An 18,845-nucleotide genomic window follows, 5' to 3' on the forward strand; every position below is an offset into this window, starting at 1 on the left:
TCTAACTTGTGGCCAGGCATCTCCGTATTTTTCCCCGCGATATTTTTCTGTCAGGGCGCTTTGAATTGCGTTGTGTACAGCTAGTAAGCTACCTCGCCCCGCAATGGCTCTCGACTCTCTTCACAATCAGCCCGTCGTTATCGACAATGGATCAGGAACTGTCAAAGCTGGGTTTGCTGGAGAAGACCTACCGAAATGCTTCTTCCCTTCCTTTGTGGGACGACCAAAACATACCAGAGTGCTTGCAGGAGCATTGGAGGGCGATGTATTCATAGGATCTCGAGCACAGGAATTGCGTGGTTTGCTCAAGATCAAGTATCCGCTGGAGCATGGAATAGTTACGGATTGGGATGATATGGAAAGAATCTGGCAGTATATCTACAGCGAGGAGCTCAAAACACTATCGGAAGAGGTAAGCTTTATGGATTGATTTCATTATTTTTTTTATTTTTTTTTTTGCTGGAAATATTCTCTGGAGGTTTAGTAGTAACGAGCGGGGGGAAGCTAATTGGGTTATGGGTTAGCATCCAGTGCTTTTGACAGAAGCGCCACTGAATCCTAGAACGAATAGAGATACAGCTGCTCAAATATTTTTCGAAACCTTTAATGTGCCTGCTTTATTCACTTCTATACAAGCTGTTTTATCACTGTTTGCCGCCCGGTCCATTTGTTGATTACGTTTTACAACGCCAGTGGAATATCAATTTGCTAATCCCTGGTCACACTGGATATTCAGATACGCTTCCGGTCGAACAACGGGCATAGTTCTTGATTCAGGTGACGGTGTTTCCCATGCCGTCCCTGTATATGAGGGATTCGCAATGCCCTCAGCTATCCGCCGTATCGATGTAGCTGGTCGTGACGTGACCGAGCATCTGCAGGTCCTGCTACGAAAAGCTGGTGCTGTGTTCCACACATCTGCCGAGAAGGAGGTTGTTCGGCTGATGAAGGAAAAGGCCTGCTACATTGCCTCTGACCCAAAGAAGGAGGAGAAGGAGTGGGCAGGCGGCGGGTCAGGCAGAGTCGAGGAATATAGATTGCCGGATGGCCACGTTTTGCGGGTAAGGGACCCGTACACTATTGCATGAGTTAAAAGCTTGACGTTAACATCATATATGCGGATAGCTCGGTTCAGAGCGTTTCAGAGCTCCAGAGATACTGTTCGACCCAGAAATCATTGGCCTTGAGTACCCAGGGATTCACCAAATTGTAGTAGACGCCATTAATAGAACGGATATGGACTTGAGGAAGGATTTATTCGGTAACATTGTTTTGTCGGGGGGCTCCACCCTCACCAGAGGTACGTTTTTGGCTTGTACGAGGGTCGCCATTGCTGGCAGCCTCGTGGCAGAACCTATGGTGTTTATTAACTGCAAATTGTGTGCGCACTTTATGTTCACGCAGCTGACCGTGTCTTAAAAATGATTGTACAGGGTTTGGTGACCGACTTCTTGCGGAGGTGAAACGCCTGGCGGTCAAGGATATGAAAATTAAAATATTTGCGCCGCCAGAACGCAAGTACAGCACATGGATTGGAGGTTCAATTCTAGCGGGATTGAGCACGTTTAGAAAGGTCAGTCTTATGCCATTCTCACACAATTCTTTAATATACGCCATTCGGTTAGACGTGATCTCCGGCGGACGGTTGACTCTAACCGTTCTCTTACGTTTCATGTTGCAACTTCTGCATTTTTTTTACGTGTTGAAAATCTACTATCCCTGTGGCTTGGCATGTGGATCTTCTGTAGCAAACCACACTTGACACGTGTGGGGTACTACTATTTCCGCAACTACGATTCGTAGAGAACCTAGCATCACATCATCATCTGAATATATTAGGCTAACATACACCTTGGTGTACCTGTATTAGATGTGGGTGAGCATCGATGACTGGCATGAGAACCCGGAGATTATCCACACAAAATTTAGCTCTTAGCCCCGTGCAAGTAAAGGGCAGTCACTGCTGGCAATACACCTAGAAAGACGAGCCAAAGCCATCGTAATAGTTGTGCTGCTGCTGAGATGTCGTGCTTAGATTAGGGAATAACATCACATTCATAATGTGCATTTACAGGAGTTGTTTTTTACTGGTTTGTTCAAAGAGGAAGCCACATACCCTATTCTTTCTTCGTTCTATTAAATAATTGCGCGCTTTGGCCATATAATTGTTATTATGTACGTACATGTATGTACGACGATTAATTGCGGGGAAGGAGTTTAGGTAAAGAATTGACTCGCGTACTACCGAAATCTCCGAACCGGTGGGCTCTTGCCTTGCGTCTGTCTGTCTACCTAACTCCACGGATCACCGGCTGAAAACTGTGCATGCCTCTTTTTTTCCTTTGTTGTGTTTTTTTGATTTTTGTAGCCTAGGTCCTAGGACGCCTCGGATCCCCTTCCCCTGGCTTTGTTACTATTTTTCGGCTGGGTGCCAATCTCACCCAATCAACCAAAAGCAAGGGGATCAGCTCCAGCCCAAACTTACCAATCATCGTGAACATCGTGAGAATGCTGTTTTGTTTACTTTTGTTTGTTGCGGTTACTGCTTCCGTTTGAGATCACGAGATTCGGTGTTTCGGGTCTGGCTACCCGCCCAACCAATCCGGTCTATGGTGGCTTTCTTTGTATATTTCTTCGTTATTCGCTATCATAGTACATGGTCAATCATCATCCATCATCATCATCAGCAATGTCATTGTGGCCATAATTCATCATCAGGTTACTCAGCGTCATACTAAAATATGATGACGGGTTGAATTTTAACAAGTTTACTCTGGGTTCTTATATAACGCCTCCTTGGATGGGTATGGCGGATGGAATGGTATGGATAGACGCGGAATGTCAAAAGATGCGGTCTGGATTGATGGATCTTCAGGTGCCAATTGCAAAGTGTTGAATCATGAGAATGAGTTGCGGGTATGTATGAGTCTTTGAGATTCAAAAGCCGAGTATAACCATAATGTAGTTACAAACTCTCCCGCCACCTAATTATATTGTACAGGCTAGCTAAGTAACTAGTAGTAAACTGAGTAGAAAATTCGTTGTTGAAAAATAAAAAAAAAACGCTTAAACACCACCAGTCTGATAGTAGACAAAAGAAAAAATAAGCAAGTCCCGTTGTTCCATATTCCAAAGTCCCAAGATTTCCCAGATATCCATATTCCCAAACTTTTTTTTCCCACAGGTTTTTTTTTCTCTTTTAAGAAGGTTGAGGGTGTGCGTACGGGAGAGAGGGGGAAGATGCCACTTCCGCCCCTCTGCCCGCTAAACAAAAAATCAAAAACACAAAAGTACAGTTTGTTGAAAAAATACATAAAAAGAAGAAAAAAAGTATAGACGCCACAAAGATTCAAATCGACGATTTCCAAAAACAATCCCCGCCTGCAAAAGAAATAAATATCAAGTAAAGCAAATATTATCCCGTCCAAGTTTTATCGGAGAAAGAAGAAGGTAAAAGCGGGTATATACAAGCTTTTTTTTGCTTCTTTTTCTGACCGACTGACTAGGCTATTGAATTATTCGCCGACCGACCGACCGAGGTTGAACTCCAGAGACCAAAAAAAAGATGTAGGAAAGAACACAATGTTGAAATTGGATTGGATCTATGATCTAGAGTTGACGCGAGTCAAAGTGTCCCACACCTTGTCGGCTCCTGACCTTATGCTTGAGGTTGAGAAGCGGGGAGCTGATCTGATTGAGCAGGTGGAGCTAGTTGAGCTTCGTGGTGAGTCTGGCTCAGTTGAAACAGTGTTACTGTGGGCAGGAACGACGTTTCCGGCACCTCCACGGCCAATGGAGTAGACTGGGGCGTGGTGCTGGTGGAACAATCGATCACGCTCAAGCTCTTCGTCAAAGGAAAACATTGCTCGCTCGGTCTTGGGCTTGATGTTTCCGGCACCACCGCGGCCTCCAAAGAAAACTTGGGTGTGAGTGGTAGTGGCAGGTGTAGTAGTGGGGATAGTAGTTGCTGGGGGAGTGGAGCTAAAGAAGCTGCTGGTAAGACGGCGGTAGTTGCCTGCACCGCCGCGGCCGGCGTGGTAGTAAGCACCGCTGTCGTGGACTGGAGAACCCTCGGTGATTTGGATGGTCATTTTGCTGGTTTGGAGAGTTGTGATGTTTGGTGATGGGTATTTAGGTATGGTAGTAAGGTAGAAGCTAATTGATTTCAAGTTCGAGAGCTGTTTATATTGATGGTATTGAGGAAGGATGTGAGGATGCTATATATATTTCGACTGGAGGGGGTTGCTGTTATATATACGATATGAGTATATTTATTTGTTGGAAGCTGTGAGTGAATAAGACACCGAAGATGTAATAGCTGTGTACTGTTGTGTGTGTGGATGAAGAAGTCAATTCTAGTGGGAAGCCAAAGAGGCTTTATATTCCAGGAAAATAAATCAGTGCCCTGAAGATCGTGGGACTCATTGTGGTATGCTAAGGGCAAATAATAACTTTGCGTCCGCGTCCACCCTTGGCTGACTGACTGACTCGTAACACCACTCAACAACACCTTACCAGTCCACCACCATCCATCAAAGCAGGCCCAGTCCGTCACGAGGGGCTGCTACCGCACTTGGACCACCATGACCTAATTTCACCATTGAGATTTGTTATTGCGCATACCATGCCTACTCTATGTGATCCAGTACATACACCATCCCATCAATCCATGCCATGGCCACCACTACAACCAACTCCTGGTCATGGTTCATCAACCGGACGCAGGAGGCCGGCGGTCTGCTATCCAGTGGAGTGGGCCAGCCTTGGTGGCCACCAACTGAGTGACTACTTACGAGTACCTACTGTACCGGTATGTGCTCTCTAGTGCTACTGCAACTGCAACTGCAGGTCAATGTTCAAACATCCACTGCACCACTGCACTTTGAAAGAGCCGAGTGTGAAAAAAAAAAACGATTTACATCCACTAACGCAACGCCTTCTGCCGCTGGTTCGGTTAGGGCTGCGGATAGGGGATGAGCACAGGGCTCCCTTCGCGGTTATATTGCTTCTTTCTGCAAAGGGAGGAGGGAGAAAAAAATATCATCGTGAGAAATGATGACGAGTGAAATTTTTTTTAGGTGAAGGTGAGGTGCCATGCCATGCCAACCGTTGCAGTAGGCTCTATTCCTGTTCCAGGCGCTTTCATTACGAGAAGAAAACTGCGCAACCAACCAAATATGGTCATGGAGGGGTTTCCAGGCGAAGCCTCCTTCCCGTAAATGGGCATGGCTGTTAGGTAATTGTGGAGCACGGGCTGGCCATCTGACCTTTGTTGGTTGCAAGGGAAGGTAGGAAAAATGGAAGTGACTTCAAACGAGCAGGCATGCTTGTCCACCATGGCCCAGGTGTGTGGGTGCTGTCAAAGAATTATTTCTTTCTTCTACTTTGGTTGCGCAAGAATACGTTATTCCCGCAGGTCAGACCCAAAATCCAAGTGTGGCGCGTCCTGCTTCAAAAAATTGAATCGAGGCTGGAGGAAATTGATCAGAGGACATTTCTTCTTGTGTCGTCCCCAACTCGATCTGATCTCCCTAGAGACGTCATCAAACGCACGAAACCCTACCTAAATGACTGACCTGAGCTCCAAGGACGCCGTGCCTAGGCAGACAGACAGAAATGAAAGAAAAGAACATTTCAAAGAAAAAGAAACACATAAGCGATGAGGAAATTTTTTTCCATGCGTTCTAAACAAGGCATCTAACTTCTTCTTTCTAACAATAGTTCATTGATCCCCACAAAACCGTCCCAGCCCAGAGCTCAGTCCACCTGGATAGGTACATACATGTGGGTATGTGGGTAGGTTGAAGCAAGCTCGCCGCCTCGCCGCTGGGCGTTGACCCCAAGCTGCAGGTACATCCCCAAGATCTCGCCATTCCAATTCTAATTCACAACAGACACATGTGCACTAGAACATAGCCGGCATAAATCATTATTTTGAACCTGAATCCCTGGTTCTTCCCCGCAATACTTTGCAACTGAGAACTCCCTCGTGGCTTTTCGAGACCGCACATGCTGCTCTTTGTCCTCTAGGGGTAGCCCAACGCGAAGAACACCGGTAGAAGTGGCGTCTGTGCGAGTTGCTTGGAACGGTTGGCCGAGAATGCCGAGAATAGCCCCCTTCGATCGTATCGGTGAAATGGACAGCTTGAGGAAGCTCGGTGTTTGGATTGCGTGCAAAGGCCGACGGGCCCCTGGTTACATGATGCGCTCTTCTCTCTCGGGCAGATCACTTGACACTGCAAATCTCAAACTCCCATAACCAAGGCACCGTGCGTGCGGCGTAAGGGAGTGAAATCTGGGGGAGACCTTCTGCTTCAGAATCTGATGCAGGTGAGGAAAAAATCTGAACCAAACCTGGGAAGGCGAAACTGCAACATAAAAAGCAATTCACAACGTTCCAAGACCGGGCTGGCGTCATATAAGCGTCAATCCTTTCTTGTCTTAAATTTAGGGGTTAGGGGCATTCGGCCTCTAGCTAGTACTGGTACTTCACAGGAAAACAACAAGAAAATTGCCTTAGCAACTGGTACTGCGTGACCGCCCTTTTTTTTTTTTCCTTTTCAAAAAGCAAATAAAAATCATTCTCTGATCGAAAGCACCTTCTCGGCATCGTGAAAAGTGAGAAGAGTGGAAAGAGTGGAAGCTGGACCATGGTTATGCCTTGGCACCTGGAAGAAATTTTCTCGCCCACAACACTCCAGCTAACAACGTCCCAACGCAAATGTAACTCCGAGTCAGCACACCGTAACGAGCATCGTGAGATTTGCACAGGGCCATATGACGTTTGAGACTTGTCATGAGGTACCTTTGCGAATTGTTTAAGCGGACAAGAGTAAAAAAGTTCACTTACCAAGCACAACAAGCAAATATCTGAACACGCCCCCTCTCTTGTTTGAAGAGCCTAACAAGAAGGCCCAAAGCCATAAGGACTGTGGCAAAGGTTTTCCATCTCTTCCAAATTTCACGGCTGGGTGAGCCACAAATCTTTTGTAAGCCGCAAGCTTCTTTGGCGTGTAGGGTGGGTAACGAATCTATTAAGACAAAAAAAAGAATCAACACCAAAATATTAGTTCGTTATTCCATCGTTCCCTCGATGAGTCTAGAAAGTGCACAACACAACGGTACTGAAAAAGGAAGCCGCATTCAAGCGAGTGTTTATGGCCAAAAGAAGCAAAATGACCACATACTGCCGGTAAATGTCCCATCGTGACATTCGCACGCGAGCGTCCTCTGAAAGCATGGGAGGAGAAATGTGTTTTTTGGAAAAGGGGAAAAAGCAACGCGGACCAAACTTACGCTGAGCTGCCCCTCAACCCATAGTGGCTGACTGAGGATCGGTCGTCTGTGTACGAATGAATCAAAAGTATCACGGCCTAGAAGCACCCCAGATTATTTAGCACGAAAGTAAGGCTTGCATACCCGCTAGCTGGTATTTCCCCGCAAAAGTAAATAATGCTCGCCAGTGCTCCTCTGTTCGTCCATACAAGGGAAAGGGAGTCGAAGGGGGAGACCACGAGACCGTCGCCAAGGATCGTGACAACGAAACACCAGCTCAACTCACCTCTGTACTTTCCATGTCCGGATTCACCAACCCCGCCGAAGGGAATGTAGCTGTTTGAGGCATGAAGAATCACACTGCGTTTCATTTATTGTCAGCAATTCGAACATTGCTTGCAGAGGGTTCCAAGCGCATCACTAATTCACGAAAGCAACAGCTCCACAAGAATACAGCTCTATAGGCAGAGAGCTAATGCGAAGGTTGAAGACTTGGTCATGCTCCACTTCAACGACTGGGAAACGCAAGGGGCTGTGAAACTTACTCATTAATGGAGACACCCCCAGACCTCACACTCTTGAGAACTGCAGCCGCGGTTATTCATCATGTTGACAAAGAGAAGCTCGCCGTTGGCGAGCATAAAGTAGCCGCCGGCCAAAACTGAGGCGGGCCGACCGAGGTGTGCGAGGATGGACTTACTCTTTTCTTGCTCCAACTTATCCGCAGAGAAGACGTACATCGCCAGCGGCGTATCCCCCAGCCTCTTCGCCAATAACACCATCTCATCGACTTTTTCTACAACCATCGTAGGAATCACAGGGCCGAAAATTTCTTCGCTCAACAAACTATCACTCGAATTTGTCACTTTCACAAGTGTTGGTTCGATGAACCTTGTTGACTCGTCGACACTTCCGCCACACAAGACTGCTCCACCGCTGTTGTCCAACAGCTTCTTAATGCGGTTGAAGTTTCTATCATTGACAATTTTGCCGTAATCCGGGGAGGCCTGCGCACCATTCGGGAGGTATATTTCGAGTGCATTTTTGAAACTTTCGACAAATTCGCGCTCGAGGCTAGGGTGTATGAGAACGTAATCAGGTCCTAGACAGATTTGGCCGGCATTGTGGACCTTCCCCCAGGCGATCCTTTTGGCAGCAGTTTTTACATCGGCAGATTTGGTGACGAACACGGGGTTTAAGCCGCCTCTGCAGGTGGATTGTCAGCGAAATTTTCTGTAATACGGTGCGATCAACCATAGTAAGGCCAATGGCTATAGCATGACACCATTAACCCCAGCGAGATGCCGGGGGTGCAGCTAATGGTACTTTGGAGTTGATGAGAAGCAGAATATCGCTCGGCCAAGCCTTTTCAAGCTCTTCCGGGCTCCATCAAGCTGTGTCAAGCTCCATCAAGGTTCCAAAGGCGAGCTTCTCTGAGCTTCTTCAGAGCATTGAGTTGCAGCTCATATCCCCAAGTACCTGAGCAGCTTGCTGCTCGTAGGTGATGGGTACGAGACTACCAAGTACCCCACTCTTGAAAGGGCATCGCTTTTCAAAGGACTTCATTTAGGACAGGAAAACCTACAGTTCCAATATACAAGGCGTCAAATGCTTTGCTGCCGCAGCCGCAACAATTTTCCCCACATAAGTGCTTCCCGTGTAGACAATCTTATCAAATTTCAGCTCCAGGAGCTTCGTCGTCACATCGATCCCGCCATTGATGACCGCGTAAAAGTCATTGTCCAGAACATCCTCGACGATTTTCGCAATAAGTGCAGAAGATCTTGGAGTCAGCTCACTGGGTTTCACAACGGCTGCGTTACCTCCGGCTATCGCTCCCACCAGCGGACTGATGGTCAATTGAACGGGGAAGTTTGAAGCTCTGGAGGACCGGAAGTATGCAAGTTAGTTCATGATCAGGTCCTGTTATGTAATTCATCGGTAGGTCAAATTTGTTTCAACACTCGAGAGTGATGACAATTTGTGCTGTCCCACACACCCTTACTTCCTTGATATAGCCGGTGCTCAATGCGGCAAAGGAATACCTAATATTCGGGGGAGAAAACGAGAGAAAATACAGCGTTTCCCTGTGAGGCGAGCATTCACCTACTCGTGCGGCCTTGTTATGGCCTCCGGGCTGCATGCAATTAATGAATTTCAATCAATCAATTAACTTATTGAAATAATCAATCAATCAATCAATCGGTCAGTTGATCAATCAATCGATCAATCAATTAATACTCGCGCGGCCGGTTTGAAGCTACCCAAAGAACTATGGCGAGTAATACCATAGGTAGGCCGATATAGCACACGATGAAGGCCAAAGACCATCCAACAGTGCAAGTGATTTGGCAGCCAATAACTCACATTGTTGCAGTCTTTATATCAATTACCTTTTTGTCTGAGCGGCTTCAATCCGGCAGCGCGAGTACAAATATTCCTTGACTGCAGGTTTGGTGCCAGATTTTAAGTGATGGAGGTCCTCTCTGCTCGGTATCCTGCGTGCTCACGACGCAGGGAAACGCTGTAATTGAAGAAAGAGAAAAAAAAAAGACCAAAAAAAGAATAGGCCCCTACCCAATAATTAAAATTGTTCCCATAGGATCTTTCCTCATGACTGGTTTGTTGACAAGCTTGGTAGTCCATGGCACGTCGGTGATAGGCTCATCCGCCGCCCAGGTCTTAAGGTTCTCCATAACGTTCACGATGTCGCTCAACGGCCACGCGAACTCGGTCATGAATGTCTCAAAAACCGGCTTCCCGATGTCGGCTGCCAACGCATCATAGAGTGCCTGCTCATTGTCTCGGAGACCCCAGTAGAGGCGGCCGAGCTGCTCAAGGCGGAAAGAGAGCGGGTGAGACTTGAGGGTGCCGAAGGCCGCGTCGAGGCGGGTGACCGTTGACGCGATCGAGTCCACAGGGGTTGGGGTGAAGGAGGCCATAATCGCGCGGGTGCTCGGAAATGTGGTTTGGGATTTGTTGTTGAGAGGAGAGATGTAGATGTAATTAGGTTATTCAGAACTTAGAGGTCTGGGATGATAGGATACGTTGAAGACAACTTGGGATCTACGGTCGGATTGCCGACCTCACACAGAGGCTAAAGGCTAGGTGAAAATCACACGGGACAAACCGAGGCCGACAGCTCGTTCGCTCTCGCTTCTTTCCCCACAGATCAGTTCTGTTTCAGGGTCTTCAGGGCGCGATTTCAGTCTGGAAACGAATGTTTTCACATGTTGTGATGAGGACAGGTTAGCCATATACGGCTAGCCTACGCCACACTGCAACGGCGGGACCGAGGCAAACCAGCTTTTATGGAGGATCTGCGACGGTTTCTCCCTGTCGTGCCACACCAGAACTCTGGCCAATCAGGAGAGAACAGCCTGCAGGAATCCCAAGGACTCGGTTTGGGGCCGTCTCGGGAGCTTGTGGTAGGCTGAAGATGGGTTCCGATTCGATCCGAATTTCGGGATCTCCTTTGCTTCCCGTTTGCTGGAGAAGCTTAAATGTGCCTGGATCAGGTTACTGGATTTGTCTGCACGGCGGGAGGGAGGGAAGTTTAAATCTGGGGGGCGTGGTTGCTTGCGGGGAGGGAAGGCTGGCTTTGGGCGAGACATAGTCAGGGCATAGTGCGTTTGGGCTCACGACTTGGGCTGGAGTACGATACACCACGAGTGCGGTATGATTACACAGCGCTTTTTAGGTTTATTGCAAGACTCTTTAGGTTTCGTGCACCCGGTTGGGGAAATTTGACTGGTTTGCGATACAAGTATTTGGGGAGCGGTAAAAACAGGCCAGAATTCGAAACATATCCCGAACTCCTTTGAAATTTCCGAATCACCTTGAATTTCCGTGTATTTGGCACACCCGACAGCCTGCGGCGGGTTGCCGTAGGACCGCGGGCAGGCGAGAAATCAAAAAAGAAAGAAATAGGCCTGCGAGCTTGATATTGTGACCCTTTGACGCGATAAATCGGCGATCTTTCTAACGCAGCTGAGTTGACCGCGCCTCGGAGGCTCGAGATCGGGTGTAGAGTAGGGTAGGTGCGGGGTCAATGATCTGTCAATGTCTTATGCGGGATACCAAGGTTCGGGCCCGCAGAATCTCAGTCGCGGCTGTCTCCCGAGGAACGGAGCACGCGAGGCCTAAACCACTCAGCCCAAGGAACTAACATATGCAGCGGCCGAGGACGGCAAGTTACGCAGGAATCGCCGGCAGGATCCATCTGATGTGTGTGTGTGGTAGAGTATATGTCTGAAACAGATCTTTTGCACTTGTTACGAAAGAACTTCACTACCTAGGTAGTTGCGTGCGCACATTGTACCCTATCACAACGACTGACTCGGATGCCTATTATAGAAGTTTCCTTCGCCGGTGCGGAAAGTGGTCCCCGAAATTAGAACGAGGGCTCTCCTTGCGTCGGTTTTGTAATGGTAATGGGACGGATGGGTACATACGAGCTCGGGGCATTTTCAAGATTGTATGAGTCAAACATTGACTCTGGCTAACGAATCGGAGTGGTGCAATTGTTGTCTGGGCAAGGCGTAAGTATTCCTTACAAATCGATATCTGAATTGTCAATGATAATAAAAGCCGACAAATCATTTTAGGGTCACATCAAAAACCATTACACCATTACACCATAGGAACATTGGTTATTTATTAACCAAAGTGTCAAAAGCTGGACCAGAAACAAATATACAGCAATGTTTCTCCATAATACCGCATGCCGCATGCCGCACTCTGGTCCTCTACTCTACCGAGCAGCAAGGAGTTAGAGATACAGGTCCGATCGCATCACGGTGGTTCACAGAAGTCAGATTTTGAAGTGGTTTTGTGATCACAGCGATAGAAATTCTAAGACAAAGAAAGCACTGGTGACGACGCTGTCTGACCCTTACTTCCCGCTGCCAGTGCAGGTATATTGAGCTGTACAGCGACCGATCATACGATAGGCTAACAGTGGCACATACATGTAGTTATCGTGCTTCACTCTGGGGGGTTGAGACCGTCTGAGCGCTCAGTTGTTTCCAGTATAATTTTCTAGCACCTTGGGGGATTCGCCGATCTTTCGAGGTACATGTTTTTGTGTGGCAGATTCATACTAATCAAAGTATCGACCTCCCCGAGAAACATGTAACACCGGAAGAGCATGATATGGATGATGGATTTCATTGAAGCTCAGATGAAAAACCTCACCTCCGGTACACATCAAACCAATGATGGGACGGAAACAAAACCGTTCATACGTCCAGAAGCTGTCTATGGGTGGTACGATAGCCTTGCTTTTGGGTTTCCGGTCCGGTCTGCATGCACTCAGTAGCCCGGAATCCGGATTGATGGGAATCGTAGATGTAAGTCGGCGACAGTTTGATCAGATGAGTTGCGCAAACCAGTCTGTCACTGACGTGGAGCGTAGTAGCGGGTTCGACGGATTCGATCGATGGATGATGTGCTGCATGTTCATGGGTTATCACTCGTTGTGGTCGCCGGTCGGTATGGGCGGGTGTCGGCGGGTGCCAATGATTGGGGCATTCTAACTGGGCTTCTGTCTCTGGACGCAGTGTCCCCAACCCACGTAGATTACTGGGAATTCAGAGGGTCGCCGGTTTCTGGGATCCTTTCGGTTTGGCGTTCTGTTAAACTTGTGGGCAGATGAAAACCAGTTTATCCCAGAACCAGATTATACCAGCGCATGCCACATGCACCGGTAGTTCGAGGCTTTGCGGGTCCGGTGTTTGCACCGGACGGTCGCAGCGGCAGCGGTCTCTGGCTACCAAGCCCGGGCCCGGTGCCCATATCGTAGCCACTCTTAGAACGGCACCGGTCTGCAGTTACCCGGTCGGCCGCCGAATCAATTGCAAGAGCGTCAATTCGGCCGCACGATGCCTTCTCCCGGTCGGTAGATTGCTTGGTACGCTGGCTGGTTTGATTCCCAGATAGCTATAGTCGTTATCTAAATTTGGGTGGAACCCGCTAAATCGTCTCGATGGCGGACGTATGGAGGATTGCTAGGATCCGGCGCCGCACTCGCTTGGCCGGCGGCCTAGTGCAATTCGACATCAATTCGATCGGCCATATGTGCGCTGTAGAAACTAAGGCTAAAGAAGCACCCAAACTTCTCAGATTTTCGCCCGGAAGGACATGAGTCACAGACCCACAGGGATATGCAGTTTGCGGCATTCAAAGACCAATTCACCATCAGGGCTAGGGTTTTTCGGCACCGCGATACCCCGGACAGACTCCAATTAATTTCCCCCACAAGATTGAAATCTCGCCGTGGGCCTGCAAATACCAAGGGGGGCCAAAGGACATGTTCTAGAATTTACAACGAAGGCAATCGCACGCCGTGAGTGAAGGAAGCCGGTATATTGAAGTGGGTTAGGGTTCGTGGGCTTTCGTCAAATCTTGTGGGAGACAGGGGATCCTTGTAGCGGTGATGGGGCATCACGTAATAGGAATTAGGATCGTTGGTCCTTTTGGGCTTGGGAAGGGGATTCAGGGGATTGAAGTGACCATGGTGGATGTGGACTAAGGTTTTAGGTGGGGATTTGATTCGTTGGCTGGCTGGATTTGGGTGGATACTGAACAGCTGGCAGAGTGGATTCTGGAGGGGGAGTGGGTTTGGGTTTTGGGCCCTTGAGTAAGATGAAAGGGGTGAGGAGGTATATTCGGATCTGGATCTGGATCTGGGCGTTGGTTTGTTTTGTGAGTATGGTTAGTAGGTGGGGCTTGCTGTTAGTGAAGGGGAAAGGTCAGGGTTAGGGGTGGGCTATTGGGTTCTCTACGAGTCTATGGTGATCGAATTATTATATGGGGATTAGGTACGTATCCTCTTTATCCTAATCTAACAGCTTTGGGGGGCGAAATTTTATAAAATAGGTTTCCGCCGGACATAAGATGAAATAACTCAAGCAACGCCGTCTCGTTGGGTTCCGTCTAGATAGTTTTCTGTTCGTATATACAAATCCTGAAAATTCAAAAAATGAATTTAAACCAATTACTCCGGGAAAAATCTCTATCAGTAGTTGTCTTTGGGGCCATGGTTGACATGCTTGGTATATCTGTCTTGAGGTAGATATTTATTGGGGGTTAGAGTTGTTCACTCGTTAATTGACTGTTGATCATTACCATGAATGGGCAGCCAGGCATCAGATAACCGTTATCTCTTGATACCGCCTAAGGCTGTAGTCCGACACTCACTGGTGCCTGGCTCTGTTTATCCCTTTGTCTGTCAATGCTGCCACCCTATAATAGAGGAATTAAATTTATACAGGAGATCTGTTATTTGATAAGAGAGATAACGAGATCTGTTAGGAAAGCCACACCAGATTTGCTTTTTCTTGGGGTGGCAGCATTTAACTGACACGAAGGGGCAAGGGGAATTGCATATTTTAGGCTGGGGGATATATATAGAATCTCGAAACTCAAAGAGAGTTTCTGTATGTATCGTCGACCCCACCTCCCCGACTCACCTTGAACAATATCCCCATTCACGAGACCTACATAGTAGTAAATTCCACCACACAGACCAAATAGAAAACCATAAAACTGGTAACCTAGCATATATCTAGGGTTAGGATTCAATACCACATGCTCTAATGCCTGATCACTATTGGCCCTACAGTGTCGACGAGTTAGAAGCCAATTAGGGCAGAAGCAGATAGCACGTTCTTAACTATATGCTGGCCTGTACGCACCCGCGATAAGTGAAGATTCTGGCGATCGAAAGGGGATTGGTTGGGCTTTCGGTTGGGCTTTCAGGTTTCTGGTTGGGCTTTAATTATAACAGCCAGGAGAACGTCGGAGGAAGGCATTTAGCCCACACAGCCTTCAGTCTACCGAGAATTATCAGTCTACCGAGAATTAAGATAGCGAAGTGCTCGGTACTAACCTAGAGGCATGGATACTACCTAGTCGGTGAGGGGCCAATCAGGGTGGGGTAAGTTATCCTCTAGGGTTAGGGTTTGGATCAATCATTGGCCTCCAATGGCGATGTCGAGATATACATAGGCCGTCGACGCGCTATATGGGTGCGAGTAAGACTGGAGGAAAGGGCTTGACGCGAGGTTTTATCTAGCCAGATAGTTGGGTTGGATTAGGTGTGGCTATATTATATAGTGTTAAAGATATCATTGCCCGCCGAATATTGCCAAGCTTATGATTGCTTAGGATGGGGCTTGGCCAATGATACTGAAATAATGACTGTGAGTTCAAGTCTTTTCTTGTGAAGAAACTGTTCCTATTTCTTTAACGAATAATTTTAACTTCTGCATTTAGAGACACACATATGACAATGCAGATTGTGTCAGCATACATACACTGACATAATAAGGAGCACTGCAAGGCAGATCAGGGACCGAACTACATAGTAGTACATATCACCAACGCGGGTACTAGCCGAAACACCAGGGAGATCTATTATTGCGGCTCCAGACCATGGCACGAGTGACAACCCATGACACAATTCACGTGACCACAGCCAATCTTTCCCTAAAGCACACAACTCACGGGCAAACAACGCGCCGAGTCCTACATTATACCTGCACGAAAGGATGAATTCCCCCCCGAGAGACATAGCGTATCCCGTCTCCGTGCCCCCTGATCGCAGTCCGGTGGATATGTATCTAATCTGTTCCGTCAGACGAGTGATCGATCATGACGCTGTTACTAATCCTACCCGTCCGGAATTCCGTGGGTACTAAGGCTTGGCGTTAAGGGCTAAACCAGATTTGGGGACTGCACAGGGGGGAGTTCTCTGGTGGGAACGTTCTTGTGGAACGTATGGTAAATAGAGGTTGTATAGCCACTGATGAACGTGGAGTTACGAGCTCGGATTTAGTACTCGGGGTTATTTAGAGAAGAGAAGAGAATGTTCTAAGGGTTCATTTATAATTAGCAGGGAGGGGAAAAGTATAAAAAAGGGCCAGATATCTGGTGAAGGGACTTAATATCGAACACACTCAGACTCAATTACTATACTACTATCAGATTACTACTCTACTACTTCTTGTCAGCTTTATTCCAATATCATTACAATGGCACCAACACAGCTTCCCACCCGTCCTCTAGGAAAGAATGGTCCTCAAGTCTCCGCAATCGGTTTGGGCCTCATGGTTCGTAAACGGATAATTCGCAGTGTATGCTAGCATTGTTGCTGATACTGGCTTTAAAACATAGGGTCTCTCCATTGCCTACGGAGCGGTCGATAGCGACGAAGAGCGCCTCAAATTCCTTGACTATGCCCACGAGCAGGGCGAGACCTTCTGGGACACCTCAGACATCTACGGCGACAACGAAGTTCTCATCGGTAAATGGTTCGCAACTCGCCCCGGAAAGCGCGACGACATCTTTCTCGCCACAAAATTCGGTGTATGTCACTCTCCTCTGTACCCAATCTCTGTACCCTTACTTATATTGCCGATGGCATGTATAGATCAAAGTGGACCCAGCAACATACGCCATGTCCGCCGTTGGAACGCCCGAATACGTCCACTCGGCCTTCAACGCCTCGCTGTCGAAGCTCGGCGTATCCTCAGTAGACCTCTACTATGTTCACCGCATCGACGCCTCAACCCCTATCGAGCACACTGTTGGCGCAATGGCAGAGCTCGTCGCAGCCGGAAAAATAAAATACCTCGGCCTGTCCGAGTGCTCCGCTGACACACTCCGCCGCGCATACGCTGTGCACCCTATCGCATGCGTGCAGGTCGAGTACAGCCCCTTCGCGCTCGATATTGAGAAGCCAGACGTGGACCTCCTACGGACGTGCCGTGAGCTCGGCGTATCAGTTGTGTGCTATAGCCCGCTAGGGAGAGGTATGATGACGGGGCAAATCAGGAGTAGGGACCAGTTCGAGCCGACAGACTGCAGGCAGTTCTACCCAAGATTCAGCGAGGAGAACTTTGGCAAGAATCTGGAGCTGGTGGATAAGGTGAATGAGATTGCGGTGAAGAAGGGGATCACTCCGGGGCAGGCCACTTTGGCATGGATCTTGGCGCAGGGGATCGACTTTATTCCGTTGCCAGGGTAGGTTCTGGAGGTCATTTGAGTTTGTTTTATCCGTTGGCTAATATGGGAATAGAACCAAGAAGGCGAAATATCTCAAGGAGAATATCGATGCCATTAGTGTACAGTTGACACCCGAGGAGGTCGCAAAGATCAGGGAGTACTGCGAGAACTGTGAGCCCGCTGGTGAAAGAGCAGCTGCAATAATGAACAACATGGACTATGGCGACTCAGCCCCGTTGAAGTAGAGATATAAAAGTGATTGGTGGAGGGTAGTTATCGAGTCCATGTATCTAGGGTAGATAGTGAAACCTACTTGGTCGATAAGGCCTGTGACATATGTTGAGATAGTTAGGTTTATTGTTCAATAAATATTGGAGTCAATAGATGTAGCTCTAGATCCAAGGGCCTGACAGAGCGAAGTGTCAACAAGCCGTTCAAACGGCTCTTTGAACACGGTTTCGTTGCCAGTTGAAAAGCTAGATTCCAGCAATATATATGTGAAGGCTGTGTCTGAGCAATCTGTCGTGACTGAAGAGTGGAATAGATATCTATTCACTGCCAATAGTGCCCAGTTTATTATATAAAGTCACCAGAGCATACCGTCTTTCTTCTAATTCTTTAAATCTCAAAGTTAGAGAGAGATGAAAAGGCTTGTTGGAGTCAGTCTATCAGATTTTAACTCACATATATGTAGCGATCAAAGAAGTTCATAGATGTTAGGCTGGGAAGATCGAGGTAGTCACGGTTCGTTAGGACTACATCTACTTGTAGTAAAATGTATTATTCACAATTTGAACTATGTGTTACTTAAGTGCTTTAGGTTTATTAACTCTGCCGAAAACTGTGTCATGGTCTTTTCCGTATTTTAAAAGTCGGTAACAGTCCTGAAACTCTATAACAACCACTCAGGGGTAATTCTCAAAAATGGAGGACCCGACCCATCATACCCGATACGACACCGGCACACCCAAACAACGGCGAACTCATTGTCTATAAAGAGAGGACTTCTTTTCATAGTTTGTAGGATACAAGCGGCCCATATGCATTTCTCGCAAAGTTACAAAAAGATCCACCAGTCCAACGACAGCCGCTTCAAGCACCATACGCCTTCAAAGCCTCCAAATCAGAATTTAGATACAAAAGGAATGACAATAATAATTACCTAACTATTGATATGCGGTACTCAAGGACTCTCGCTCTTACTTTTTCTGACCGGCCTCTACCGTGACAGTAGCACTAGAGATGGATGCCAGGTCTCGGGGAGTTGGTGTCCCAAGTACGCCGCGGTAGGAGGCGATGTCCTCCTTGGGAATACGTTCGGAGATGTCGATGAGAATGCATGTGTCGAAGACGTTGCCATTGATATTGACTGTAATAAAGCTGGTGGACGTGGTTGGTATTTGCGGCCTGGAGAATGAGTCATGTCAGGACATACCTGGAAACATGTATGCTGGTACCCGTTGGATGACTTAACCGTGGATTCATACGGGCACGAGCGGCATGTGTCTGACGTTGAAAAGACAAATACACTTATCATGGAGTCTTGATCGTCTGGTCTTGCT

The 18,845-nt window shown here is 47.7% G+C and overlaps 5 protein-coding genes across 5 annotated transcripts; 2 read left to right on the plus strand and 3 right to left on the minus strand.

The window, feature by feature from the left end:
• Positions 1-103: 103 nt before the first annotated feature.
• On the plus strand, positions 104-1,936 carry H6S33_000902 (uncharacterized protein; the record flags this gene model as incomplete). The annotated part of the gene is made up of 6 exons (XM_044832331.1): positions 104-412; positions 525-661; positions 737-1,061; positions 1,126-1,300; positions 1,434-1,573; positions 1,871-1,936. The coding sequence occupies 6 exons, from the start codon at positions 104-106 to the stop codon at positions 1,934-1,936; spliced, it is 1,152 nt and encodes a 383-aa protein (XP_044700461.1).
• Positions 1,937-3,602: 1,666 nt separating this feature from the next.
• H6S33_000903 (uncharacterized protein) lies at positions 3,603-4,091 on the minus strand (the record flags this gene model as incomplete). The annotated part of the gene is made up of 1 exon (XM_044832332.1): positions 3,603-4,091. One exon carries the CDS (start codon positions 4,089-4,091, stop codon positions 3,603-3,605), a length of 489 nt encoding a protein of 162 aa, XP_044700462.1.
• Positions 4,092-7,823: 3,732 nt separating this feature from the next.
• On the minus strand, positions 7,824-10,217 carry H6S33_000904 (uncharacterized protein; the record flags this gene model as incomplete). The annotated part of the gene is made up of 3 exons (XM_044832333.1): positions 7,824-8,481; positions 8,861-9,157; positions 9,853-10,217. 3 exons carry the CDS (start codon positions 10,215-10,217, stop codon positions 7,824-7,826), a joined length of 1,320 nt encoding a protein of 439 aa, XP_044700463.1.
• Positions 10,218-16,310: 6,093 nt separating this feature from the next.
• H6S33_000905 (uncharacterized protein) lies at positions 16,311-17,528 on the plus strand (the record flags this gene model as incomplete). Its single annotated transcript, XM_044832334.1, has 4 exons — positions 16,311-16,388; positions 16,453-16,644; positions 16,709-17,301; positions 17,357-17,528. The coding sequence occupies 4 exons, from the start codon at positions 16,311-16,313 to the stop codon at positions 17,526-17,528; spliced, it is 1,035 nt and encodes a 344-aa protein (XP_044700464.1).
• A 738-nt stretch (positions 17,529-18,266) lies between these two features.
• Positions 18,267-18,643, minus strand: H6S33_000906 (uncharacterized protein; the record flags this gene model as incomplete). Its single annotated transcript, XM_044832335.1, has 3 exons — positions 18,267-18,390; positions 18,446-18,502; positions 18,564-18,643. The coding sequence occupies 3 exons, from the start codon at positions 18,641-18,643 to the stop codon at positions 18,267-18,269; spliced, it is 261 nt and encodes an 86-aa protein (XP_044700465.1).
• Positions 18,644-18,845: the final 202 nt, after the last annotated feature.

This window comes from Morchella sextelata, assembly GCF_020137385.1.
Source record: "Morchella sextelata strain SCLS chromosome Unknown scls_1, whole genome shotgun sequence".
In the NCBI taxonomy this organism is placed as follows: domain Eukaryota; kingdom Fungi; phylum Ascomycota; class Pezizomycetes; order Pezizales; family Morchellaceae; genus Morchella; species Morchella sextelata.